This window comes from Impatiens glandulifera, chromosome 9 (genome assembly GCF_907164915.1).
Source record: "Impatiens glandulifera chromosome 9, dImpGla2.1, whole genome shotgun sequence".
Taxonomy (NCBI): domain Eukaryota; kingdom Viridiplantae; phylum Streptophyta; class Magnoliopsida; order Ericales; family Balsaminaceae; genus Impatiens; species Impatiens glandulifera.
The window spans coordinates 13,576,103-13,588,452 of record NC_061870.1 but is presented as its reverse complement, the minus strand read 5'-3'; the positions used below and the strand labels follow the sequence as shown (position 1 = coordinate 13,588,452).

The 12,350-nt window shown below is 28.9% G+C and overlaps 2 protein-coding genes across 2 annotated transcripts; one reads left to right on the top strand and one right to left on the bottom strand.

The window, feature by feature from the left end:
• The first annotated feature begins 1,921 nt into the window (after nt 1–1,921).
• On the top strand, nt 1,922–5,339 carry LOC124915391 (probable pectin methylesterase CGR2). Its single transcript, XM_047456097.1, has 6 exons — nt 1,922–2,297; nt 2,498–2,537; nt 2,628–2,669; nt 3,670–4,056; nt 4,140–4,195; nt 4,843–5,339. The coding sequence occupies exons 1-6, from the start codon at nt 2,181–2,183 to the stop codon at nt 4,993–4,995; spliced, it is 795 nt and encodes a 264-aa protein (XP_047312053.1). The 5' UTR covers nt 1,922–2,180; the 3' UTR covers nt 4,996–5,339.
• Nucleotides 5,340–9,617: 4,278 nt separating this feature from the next.
• On the bottom strand, nt 9,618–10,241 carry LOC124915834. Its single transcript, XM_047456581.1, has one exon. The coding sequence runs from the start codon at nt 10,239–10,241 to the stop codon at nt 9,618–9,620; it is 624 nt and encodes a 207-aa protein (XP_047312537.1).
• Nucleotides 10,242–12,350: the final 2,109 nt, after the last annotated feature.

Sequence of the window (12,350 nt, the reverse complement as noted above, 5' to 3'; positions counted from 1 at the left end):
AGCTCGTCTAATTTTATCCTTTTTATTAAAAGGATATTTCCATATTGGAATACGTAATGCTGGATCAAGTTTAAGAGAATTTACATCAACATCAATTCTAGGAGATTTGTTAGGTTCTTGAGCAGGGATATCAAATTCTTTATTTAAATACCGAATCAAACCAATGTAACTATTTTAACTTGTTTATTAATATTAATTTATATTTTTTTATAAAATTTTGAAATAGTTTAAAATTAAAAAATATAAAACACTATTATTATTTTAATTTTTATATTTTACCCTTATAAATAATTTGTATTATTAATTATAATGAAATAAATAAAAAATAATGTATAATTATTATATAAATATAATTTTAAAATAAATAATATTATTATATGATTTAAATTATTTTATATATAATTTTTTATACTTTATTTATATAAATAAATATTATTTATATATTAATTAAAATTTATGTATTATTATAAATATTTGTATATTAGAAAATATTGTTAGTATAAAATAAAATATTAATAATAATTATTTTAATAAACTTATATTTAAAATTAAAATAATATAATTATGAATTAGTTCATAGATAAATTATATTTTAAAATATAATAAATTAAAAGTGAAGTAGTGTTTGATCGCCTGACCTCATTTTCACAGTTTAGTTACATAGCCAACTGGGCTAAGTCACATGACAAATACATATATAAAATGTTTTATTTTAAGATTTTAATTTAGGTGGGGCTGGAGCCCACCCTAGCCCATGCGTGGCTCCGCCCCTAATCCCTGGTATGAGGATCAACCGTTAATCAACAAAGAAGAATTCAGAAACGTAAAGATCAGACGGGACTGCCTAGCTGCCAAGGTTAGAGACATTAAAGATGGACTATAGAATTCGCTCCTTAGACGAATACCGGTGGGGCGACACATTTTCGAACATATCAGTAACATCAAATTCAACGAAAGAACAGACGTACACCGATGGAAACATGAGGAAAACGGGAAGATGATTTCAAGCAAAGTGTGGAACACCATCCGAGAGAAGGAGCAAACAGTATATTGGGCTAATCTGGTCTGATTGTCAAAGGTTATCTTGAGACACCAATTCATCATATGACTTGCATTTTGGGAAAGACTAAACACGAGAAATTGCGTCAGGAAGTACATAGAAATTCCGAATCCAAGCTATCTACTGTGTGAAGGGAATGAAGAAACAGTATATAACTTATGTAGTTGCTATCCTTACACATCGAAGCTATGGAAGAAGTTTTTCAGAAGCATGAAAATGGTTAGCTGAAAGAGATTAAAAAGGAAGCCATACACAAAGTAAAGGGAAAAAGTTTCAAGTCAAGTATTTTCAAAAGCGGTTTCCGTACAATTGTCTACCACATATGGAAATAAAGGAACGTAAGGGTGCACTCGAGAATAAGAAAAAAATGTAGAGAAGACATGTGAAGACATAGTATTCGACAACAACACAAGTCTACAAACGTTGAAACGAGTACTCATGACTGAGCAAAACTTAAAACTAAATTGAAACTGGAAAATCACATTTAAAAAAGTCACGAGAACAGAAAATGTTTTAGTTAGATAAACGTTTTCAATTGTTTTTATGTTGTGTAATTCATTTGTTTCAAACTGTTACGAACTAAATTTTCCTTAGACTTGAATAGAAAAATACTCGTAAAAAAAAAAGTATGGTAAGTCCTTAAAATTAATTTTGTATAGAAATGATTATATATAGTAATATAATAATGAGAAAAAGAAAATAAATAGAAAGTGATTTTGGGCATCTAAAAAAAGCGCGCAACAGTTAACAGCCATGATCAATTGTTCCTCGCGCAAAACTCTCTCTCTCTCTCCATTTTGGACCGCCTAAAGCGCTCCATTGTTAACATCCATGAACTATGGAGCTCTTCCTTCTTCATTCCTTCTCCTTGCGAAAAACTCTCCCTCTCTTTTCTCTCTCTCCGTTTCCCTCTCGCCAACTCGATCGACAAACACCGCGCCATCACTACGGAAAACCTTAAACGCTCGACGCACGCCAAAGATCTACGGCATATACGCTCATTACTCAATGCCGGAAGTTTGTCGTCTGATCTGAGGTAGAGTCGAATTCGTTTGCTCAACTATCAATTTCAGAAAGAATATTTCATAGGTGAGGTGAAGGTTTCTTTGCACATACAATCATGTCAAGAAAACAAGTAAATCCATCACGACGCTTTGCAGCTGGTGGTCCATTTGGAGGCGTTTTGCATCCCAAATCACGCATTCCTCCTTTAGCATCCATTGTCCTCATTGTTGTGGTAAGTAAATTGACGATTTCTCTTCTCCTAGTGCCTCATATAATGCTTTTACCTGACTGATTGTATAATAAGTGGCACAATGCAAGTAAATTTTTATTTTTGAAAATGATCCTTGCAATTTAAATAAAAATCCTTTAAACAAAAGCAAACTATATAAGATGTGATCTAATAACTGTACTCTTTTGCCATGAAATTTCCAGGGTTTGGTGCTTTTTGTTGGGCATTTTTATGGTGGAACAGGTGTGCAATGATCTTCTTATAATCTCTTTGCATCTTCAGTATTATTTGTTAATTAATAGATTCACTCACCCTTTGGTTTTTATTATGCAGGAAAATCGAGTGCTCTTAAGGAATCAGTTAATAAAATTGACGGTAACATCTGATTTACAACTTCTTGTATACTTCATCTGCTGGTTCTCAGTCAAAACATCTGCAAATTCAGATATTAGCAGTTTTAGTATGCAGACCACATAGTTAAACTTTCTTTTAAGAAATATGTAATTTCAGTTCAAGTGACGTTAAGGCGACATCCAAAGAGCAAGAGAAATGAGTAGCAAAGGACAAAAGAATTGGAACTAAAACTAAACATAACTATGTGTATTCTTAAAGTCCATCTAAATTTCACAATATCAAAAGGAGAGACAGATAGTTCCTTTAGTCACTCTGAAATAGCTTTAAAATTTGGTTTGTAATACTGATAATCTTAAATAATCTCCAGTACCTTTTCCTTTCAGAATGTCCACATAACAAGCATGGAAAGATGGGTGTATTTGTCATTTAATATCTTCCTCAGCTGAAGCCATGAAAGTTGAATTTTTTATAATAAAATTCTGAAATCCCTCAAGTTAGTCCCATTATGGATGTTAATTTAATCCATCATGTTGGAGACTAACTCAATCAGCACCATTTGGACAAGATATTTCCTGTTTTGACTGATTTCGGGATAGATTTTGGAGAAAAGTAATTAAAAGTGTTGATTTGGGCATTATATCCCTTAACATACAACTACAAGTACCTTTGTTTCATCCACCTATTTTCAACTGTTTGTTTTTCTCTTAATCAGTCTGTTACTCATATTAGATATTTCCTTAAGAATTCTTGTTAATACTTTTAATTGGCTTTTCTGCATCCGAAGCAATGTTTAAGCATGTAGTGAGTTCCATACTAAGCATGAACTATAAACAGTTACTTGTGCACTCCAGAAGCAATACAGTTAATGAATATAATTCTATAATTGGAATTAGAATTAGAATTATAATTCTTTAATAATTACTATTGAAACTTAAAAGCCATATACATTCCCATCCGAGTTCCTTATTTTAATTTGCATAATGAATATGGAAGAATTCTAACACATAATGGATTGCAACAGCTATTTTAGGTGACTCTTCATCATGCACATTGGAGGTTCAACAGGCAATACCCACTTTACAGAGAGCATATGGTGACAGTATGCACAAACTGTTACATGTTGGTCCCGACAGTTGTTCTGTTGTTTCAAGATTCTTAAAAGAGGATGGAACTGAAGCTTGGGGACTAGAACCATATGATATGGAAGATACTGATGTAAGCTGCAAAAGTCTTGTGCACAAAGGCATTGTAAGAGTGGCTGATATCAAGTTTCCTCTTCCATATGGTCCCAAGTCATTTTCTCTTGTTATTGTATCAGACGCATTAGATTATCTCACTCCCAAGTACCTTAACAAGACCTTACCAGATCTTGTAAGAATGTCCTCTGATGGACTTGTTATGTTTGTAGGTAATTACTTATTGTTTATAATGTACAATTTTTAAGTTTAGGTGTTTTGTTTGATGGTAAACTGATACATTTTTCTTCTCTAGGGTTTCCTGGTAAACTGAGAGCTAAAGTTGCGGAATTGTCCAGATTTGGTCGTCCGGTTAGTAAATTTCTGCTGCTTTTCAGTAACATGGTTTTATTTTCTTCTACCATGTTCTTAATAGGCTAAATATATCAGATATTAACTAGGGTATGTTAAGAATGATTAATGTGTCTTATTTCTTTATATGTAAGTTTTGGTTGTTAGTCCTACCAAGGTAGCCCAGTGGTAAGAGTCGGGTTTAAAGACCAAAATGTCACGGGTTCGATTCCACTTGAAAGTGCTTTGAGTTTAAACTAGGGTGTCATGCTAGTTCTCCTTTGATTCAAAAGAAAAAAAAGTTTTGGTTATAAGAATCTGATATGATTAGGCTACGATAAGACTGTGATGTTATTGATTGTTATTTTGTAACAATCATCTTCGCATTCGAAAATCATCAAAAGTTAAACTGAAAAATTAGATTATTTCTGATCATGATCCAGACTAGATTATAGGGAGGCCTTTTATTTCATTTGATATAGAGATTTAATTTCTAGATCATTGATAACATATCTCTTAAACCGCTTAAATCACTAGTATTCATATTTCTTTATAGAATGTCTAGCATGTTTAAGTGCTCTTCCAAATTATGTGGGTACTTTTTGTATGATGTAAATATATATATTATATATGTCCTTTTATTTTCACTAAATTTTTTATTTTTGAAGGCGAAAATGCGTAGCACAACTTGGTGGACCCAATGTTTCGAAGGGAACAAAATCGAGGAGAACGACGAAGCAACTAAGAAGTTTGAGCAAGCAGCCTCAAATGAAGGTTACAAGCCAAGATGCCAAGTATTCCATCTTAAACCGTTTCATTGATAGACTACGAAAAATGATTTTATCATCTCCCACTTAAATCATTGTTTGCCCGGTGCAATAAAAGGTTTGTGTTTTCAAATATGTTATAAAACTGTGTAGCATGTTGTTTCATTTAGCATCTATATTTAGCAACGGGGTGAGTAATTATTTATATTATATTATAGCTTAAGTAACATTTTAAGAGGACATTTTGGATTTCATGTTGTTTTTCTCTTTACATGGAAATATGAATAAGATGTAGAGTTTTACATTGAGGTCATTCATTTGGTCGTTTTATTTTAAGACTAATGAACTGAAATTTGGGGTAACTTTTTGGATTTTTTTAAAATGTGAAATTAATACATTCATATACATCAATATTGTTTAGGTATTGTTTTTAGAAGAAATTAAATAAAGAATTCAATTTCCAAACCAATATCCATGTTCATCTTAATTATGCATGGCCAGTCATAGGTAAAGGCAATCTCACTCAAACAAAAATTGTTATATTTGTATGTTATGAGTTCTATTCTGTAAATGTTGATAATTTTATTATTTTAATATTTCCTTAGCAAAAATATATATTTATTTAATACACGGCTGGAAAATTAGTTAAAATTCTATAGTGTGAGAAAATGCATCATCACTCACAAATTATTAATTTTAAAGTAAAAGTATAACTTATATCATTCTTCAACATGAAGATCACAATTCTTCAAGCACTAAAAAAAATCAATATTTAACAACTAAAATTTACAACACAAAATAAAATACTATAAAATTAATAGAATTACAACTCAAACTATAGTAAAATTTTTGCCAACACCTTTCTAGTTTAAACTATTTCGACTCATAATTAAAAAAATTGTAAAACAAATATGATTAAAAAAGTTGTTAACATTTCAAATCGAAGTTAATTTTTAAAATTTTTTTAAACATTACAACTATAACCGGTTCAAATTTTTGCAATAATAATTAAAGCATAACATATAATGTAAGCTTAAAAACATATAAAATCTAATTGTTTTACTAATAAAATTAATTTTGTCAATTTTTTTACAATAAAGTGTAGTATATTAATAATATAATACAATTTTACAGTAAATTATAAATCATGTTCATAAAATTGTAAAATAATTAACTTAGATTAGAATTTCGCCAAATAAGTTGCACTAATACACATTTTAGATTTTAGTTTTATACTCACTGAAGAAATATTAATAGTTGCAAAATAAATTGCAAGTGTTTAACTATGTAATAGAAAATAAAACATAAATTTTAATTATTTTTTTAATTAATTTAGCAAACAAAAATATTATATATATATATATATATATATATATATATATAAATTTATAGAGAAAAATTATAACTTATTCCACAACATATTAATAAAAATTAAATTGTAAAATTACTTACAAATTAATAATATAAAAGATAAAAAAAATTTGAACTCTCAAGTGAAAAGAATATGTTTTAAAATTATTTTGCAACTCATTTGACAACATAATATTACACAAAAATTAAAAAATAAGTTAAAAGGTGGCTTAGTATATTACAAAATTCTTATGTTTCTTCTCCTCTAGAGGACGAAATTTCTTCTTCGGTATTGAACTGATTTATGATTTGCATTCTTAATTCTGGGTCTCTAATGATTTTTAGTAATTCAAAAGCATGATTAGAGGTTAAAACATTAATTTTCATATTTGAGAATTGGGACATAATTTTATATAATTCTGATTTTTCAATATTTTGATTTTTATCTAGATTATTAACTTCTTTCTTAGGACATTTTAATCTTGATCGACATGGCTCACATTCGGAGTCTTCTTAGTTTAATTCAGAAATGTTTTCATTATTTAGAAAATCTAGTTCAAAATTACTACCGGTTGAATCTGAATCAAATTCTTTAGATTCTGAGTTTTGAAGAGTTTGGATTATTAATCTTTTTTGTCTTCTGAGATTTCAAGATTATTATTTTTTTCTTTGCCCAACAGTATTTTGACGTGTGTCCAAATTTTCCACAGTTATGGCATTTCCTATTACTTTTAAATTTTTTGACTTTATTCTAGTTTTTTCCTCCATTATTTCATTTTCATCTCTAAATGTTTCTAGGAAGGGTTTTTATATTTATGAAATTTATTGTATTTTACCCTTCTATTTTGGTTAGATGTAGGATTATCTATGCCAAATTATTGGCAGAATTGACCTAATTGTTGTCTTTCGCTTAGACTTTGTCTTTTAATTTGTTGATTTAGCTTAATTTCATTACATAAGGCTAACCCTTCTTGGATACATGTATATTAATGCACCGTATGTGTAATTTTCATACGGTATCATTGTGTGACCCTTCTTGAGATTTCTTCTAACTCTTTCAACAAACAGGCTTGGGAGGCCATCAATAAATTTTGATTTTCAGTGTACATTATTACATTCTAGGAGTTTCATAACTCTACTTAGAAAGGTATATTTGTACCATCTAAAATCTGAAAGTGTTTTACACCTTAAATTTTGTAATAATGTTCTAACGGTATCACTATTATTGCTGAACCTTCCTGTAAAGTGTTCAATAATATTAATTGTTAGTGTATAAACTGCATGTTCAGTAAAATTATTGTTTTCCTGTTGTTTTTAAAGTGTTAAGGATTGGATTTTTTTATCTTTTTGAGAAAAATAATTATCCCACCAACCATTTAATTGACCAGTAAACCCAACAATAATTATTGTAGCTATTGTTTTATCAGCATAATTTTTACTATTTTTACAAACTGTTGAGTACATTAACCTTCTATGTATTGTATTGTAAATTTGTTTGTTTGAATATCCATCAATATTCCACTCATATATCTTGTTACCTGAATAACTAATATCAATTGTATCTGTGTACTCTTCATGTAAAACTCAAACCCTAATAAATGAAGAAACTAAAATTATAATTTTCTTCACCTTATGAAATTTAATGCTATTCAAATGTTATTTCATTATGCAAAAAAAATGTTGTAATGCCTCAAAATCTCTCGCCTCTCTATTTTTAATTTATTTCAAAATTTTAAATAGTTTTTATTCTCGAATTTGTATTAGAAAATAATTTTGAATATTTTAAATAAATCGAGAATTGACTTTTGAATTATAGAGTCGCCACCTAATTTTTCTAAAATTAGAAAAATAATTTTTGTAATCAAATGCGATTTAGAGATTTTGTTTTTGATTCAGAGCTCGAGCTTGGTTACACTAGAGAAAGGCTATCACGCTCACTCTTCCATGTCAAAATAACGGTCTCTATTTTAAAATTTAAAATTTTATTTTATATATATAATTTAAATACTGAAGATATATTGAAATTTCAAAATTTAAATCAAATTATATTTATTATTATAATTATTGTTATTTATTATATAAAGTCTTAAATGATTAAGAGAGTTTTCCCTTAATTAAAAATACATTATGCTGCTTTAGTTAGGAGGGAGGCAACATGTGGAGTTTCTTCCGTTGATTGCTCTAATTCTCGGTTGTAGATCAGGTGTTGGCGCATGCATGAAGGAGTGATGGAAGGCAAACATGAGACAAAAACACAGTCCCCCAAAAAACTGTTTCAACCTGAACTTCATTTTTTTTGTTTTAAGGAGAATTGCTTAAAGCATGAATTACAACGTAATTAGAAACTTATCGTTGATTAGAGATGATTTGTATAAAGTTATTACAAAGGACCTTTGGATGGAATGAAAAAAGATTTGATTCCTTCTTAAAATTTCTTAAAAAAACAGAAATTTCAAGTTTTAACTTTAATGGTGGTTTCTCATTCAAAGGGTCATGTTCTTCTCAATCTTCTTTCTTGCCTTTCGGAATGACGGGAGGTCCTATTCGGGGACGGGACGGAGGCAGGATAAAAAATTACCTGGGACTAACTCCAAATTTTTTCGCAAACCAAATTCTCAACACATCAGAATTTAACTTTCTATGCTCCATTATTTTTTTTTCCTGTAATTTATACAATAAATAAATTAATTCAAACATATAAAATAAAATATGCATGAACATTTACTTTATGAAATTATGAAACAAAACAATATTCAAAACATTTAACATACACATTATTGAATTTGTGCCCTTCTATTCTTCTTAGAATACAATTCCTTAATTATTGTCTTATTATCAATGTTTTCAGACAGCTCTCGTTCTATATAGATGATCATATAATCTGTTAAAAAGTCTTATTTCATCTTATTACGAAGAGTTGTTTTTACGAGCTTCATAGCTGAAAATGCTCGTTCCGTTGTTGCTGTAGAAACGGGAAAAGTTAAAACAAGACGAATCAACATGCCAATTAAATAAATATATTAGTATAAGTAAACAATATAGCTATATTTCATAAATTATAATAAATGATAAAATTCCTATCAATCAAATTGTAGGTTTTTGACTTATTTGTCTCAACTAATCTTCGACATAATTCAGAAATAATTGATAAATTCAGAAAATTTTCATTGACAGGCATGTCAAGCTTATAATGAGCCAATTGTGTTCTCAAGTGGTGCAAATCTCGTGCATCAAAATCTAGATGATAGAATTTCTCAACAAGTTGATAGATGTGATCAATATTAAAAAGTTTAAAGTTGTCTTTAGGTTCCAAAGCACTACTGAGCTTAAGAAGTTCGAGTGCCTCGTCCTTGAAATCTACTATTGAGCTCTTCAATTTGAAAATCTATTGCAGCAACAAATACATCAAATTGATAGTGGTGCTTAACTGTAATCGAATCCTTTTGTTGACTAGAACGACTTCTACTAGATTTGTAACGAGCTTCCATCCGAGGTATCTTAATGTCGTATTTTTCACAAACTTCTTCCACGTAACTAAGTAAAATATCAAACCCTTGCTCTCTCAAAGCATGAGACAAAGTTTTAGTATTTGAAACATGGTCCATTGCATTTAAAATATCTAGAGATCTCTCTTGCAATGCTCGACAAAGTAGATTTGTTAATCCCATTATCTTTTGCATTAAGTGTAGAATAAATATGAAATCAAAAGACCCCTCATCCACCATATTTTCTAACACGGTAATCACAAAGGCATACATATAAACCATACTACAAAGTGAGTCAAAATTAGAACTCCAACGAGTCTTCCCTGGCCGTAATAAATTTCCAATCTGATTACATCCTCTACCGGTATCACGTTCACCAATAACTACCATATGTGCAATTTCATTTCTTTGAGAAGAATGTAACTCGGCATGACGTTTAGGAGATGCATTAATAAGATTACACATGGAATTTAGTTTCGAAAAGAATAACCAAATAGATACCTCTTTTTCGATAGTCGCAATTAATGCTAGTTGAAGCCGATGAGCAAAAAAATGTACATAATATGTACATGAACAATCTTTCAAAAAAAGAGTCTGTAATCCAATCTAAGAGCCACGCATATTGCTAGCACCATCGTATCCTTGTCCCCTCATGTTATGGATATGCAAGTCATAACGACCAAGAGCATCATATATTTCTTTCTTAAGTGTTGAAGCGGTTGTATTAGCCACATTTACAATGGTAAAGAACTATTATCGTAAAAACCCATCAATATCCACAAATCTTAACACAATAGCCATTTGCTCCTTGTTATATGCATCTCTTGCTTTGTCAACTAAAATGCATAATTTGGCATCCCCGATTTCTTGGCGAATCTTTGTTCTCACTTGGTTTGCAATAACATTCAAAACATCTTTCTGAATATTCGGAGAAGTATACTTTGCATTCTTTGGAGCTTTTTCTAAGACAGTGTTTCCAATACTCTCATTCAATTTTCCTATAAATTTTATCATCTCAATAAAATTTCCACGATTATTAGAAGATGGAGACTAGGGCTGCAAATGAGCCGAGTCGAGCTCGAATTTGCTTGAGCTCGAACTCGACTCGATTTAGTATTTATTAGCTCGACTCGAACTCGAGCTCGAACGAGTTTATAAATTTGAGCTCGAGCTTGACTCGACTATTTACCTATAAGCTCGGCTCGACTCGAAAAGCTCGAACTCAAGCTCGAATTCAAGATCGAGTTTGAGCTCAAACTCAAGCTCGAATTCAAGGTCGAACTCAAACTAAAATTTATTTTCAAAATGAAATATCAAACTTTCATACATATTCAACATTTAAAACATAATATTTAAAATTGAAAATATAAAAAAATCATAACTATTTAAATTCCAAAATCATGATAATCCAAAAAGCATTTAACCACAATTACTAGTAAAAATTCTAAAATATAAAATTCTAAAATTAAAGTACAATACTATATAAATTGTTTGAACATTCAATATATTAATATTTTTTAAATCACGTCTTCAAGCATATCACAAGTACACCTACCTGCATTTAAGATTAAAAATAATTAATATAAAAAATACATGTTAAAACAAATAACTAAAATTTAACATACTTTAAGGAGTATATACGGACAAAAACAAATTCAACCTATTTTTTATTAAATATTATTATATATGATTAAATTATTTGGGTACAAATATAAAAGAATTTATTGACTTATTTATAGAAAGAATCTATTAATTTATTTATATATTACAATATATTATTAATATTGTAAATTCATTTTTTCTCTCAACATATTATATATAATATATACTAACCTTTTTTATCTCTTCATAATATATACAAAAATATATACTAACATTTTTTTATCTTTTATTATATATAATATATTAATATTTCAATATTATATATAATATAATATAATATTGTTTATGCATAATAGTGTTTTTCTATATAAATCTATGATCAATATATATTAAAAGTATTTTTCTATATAGATCTATGAACACTATTAATATATATAATAGTTTTTTCCATATAGATATATGAACAATTAATATATATATAATAGTGTTTTTCCATATAAATCTATGAACTATCTATATTTGCACAAATTTCTCGTAATACAAAAAAAAATCAAAGTTATTTAAAAGTATAAGCAATAGCTATAGTAGAAATAAAAATATATTTTAATTTACCTGGAGGTTTCTTGTCATGAATGAACGAGAGAAATAGTGTAGATGAAAGATAACATAAAAAAATGTATTAACCTATTATGAATGAGTGAAAGTAATGATGAAGACAAAAAAAGAAGAAATATTGAAGAAGGAATAGGAAGAAATGGTGAAGATAGAGGAAGAACAAGAAAAAAGAAGAAATGGCGAGGATGAGAAAAAGAAGAAGAAGAAATGGTGAAGACGAAAGAAAGAAGAAGAAAAAGAGATGAAGAGTCACTTAAGATTGATACATTAGAAATTAGGATTTTATTTTATGACAATATAATATAATAATGTGGATTATGGGCCTTCTATATGGGCTTTGAAAATAGAGAGAAAAGA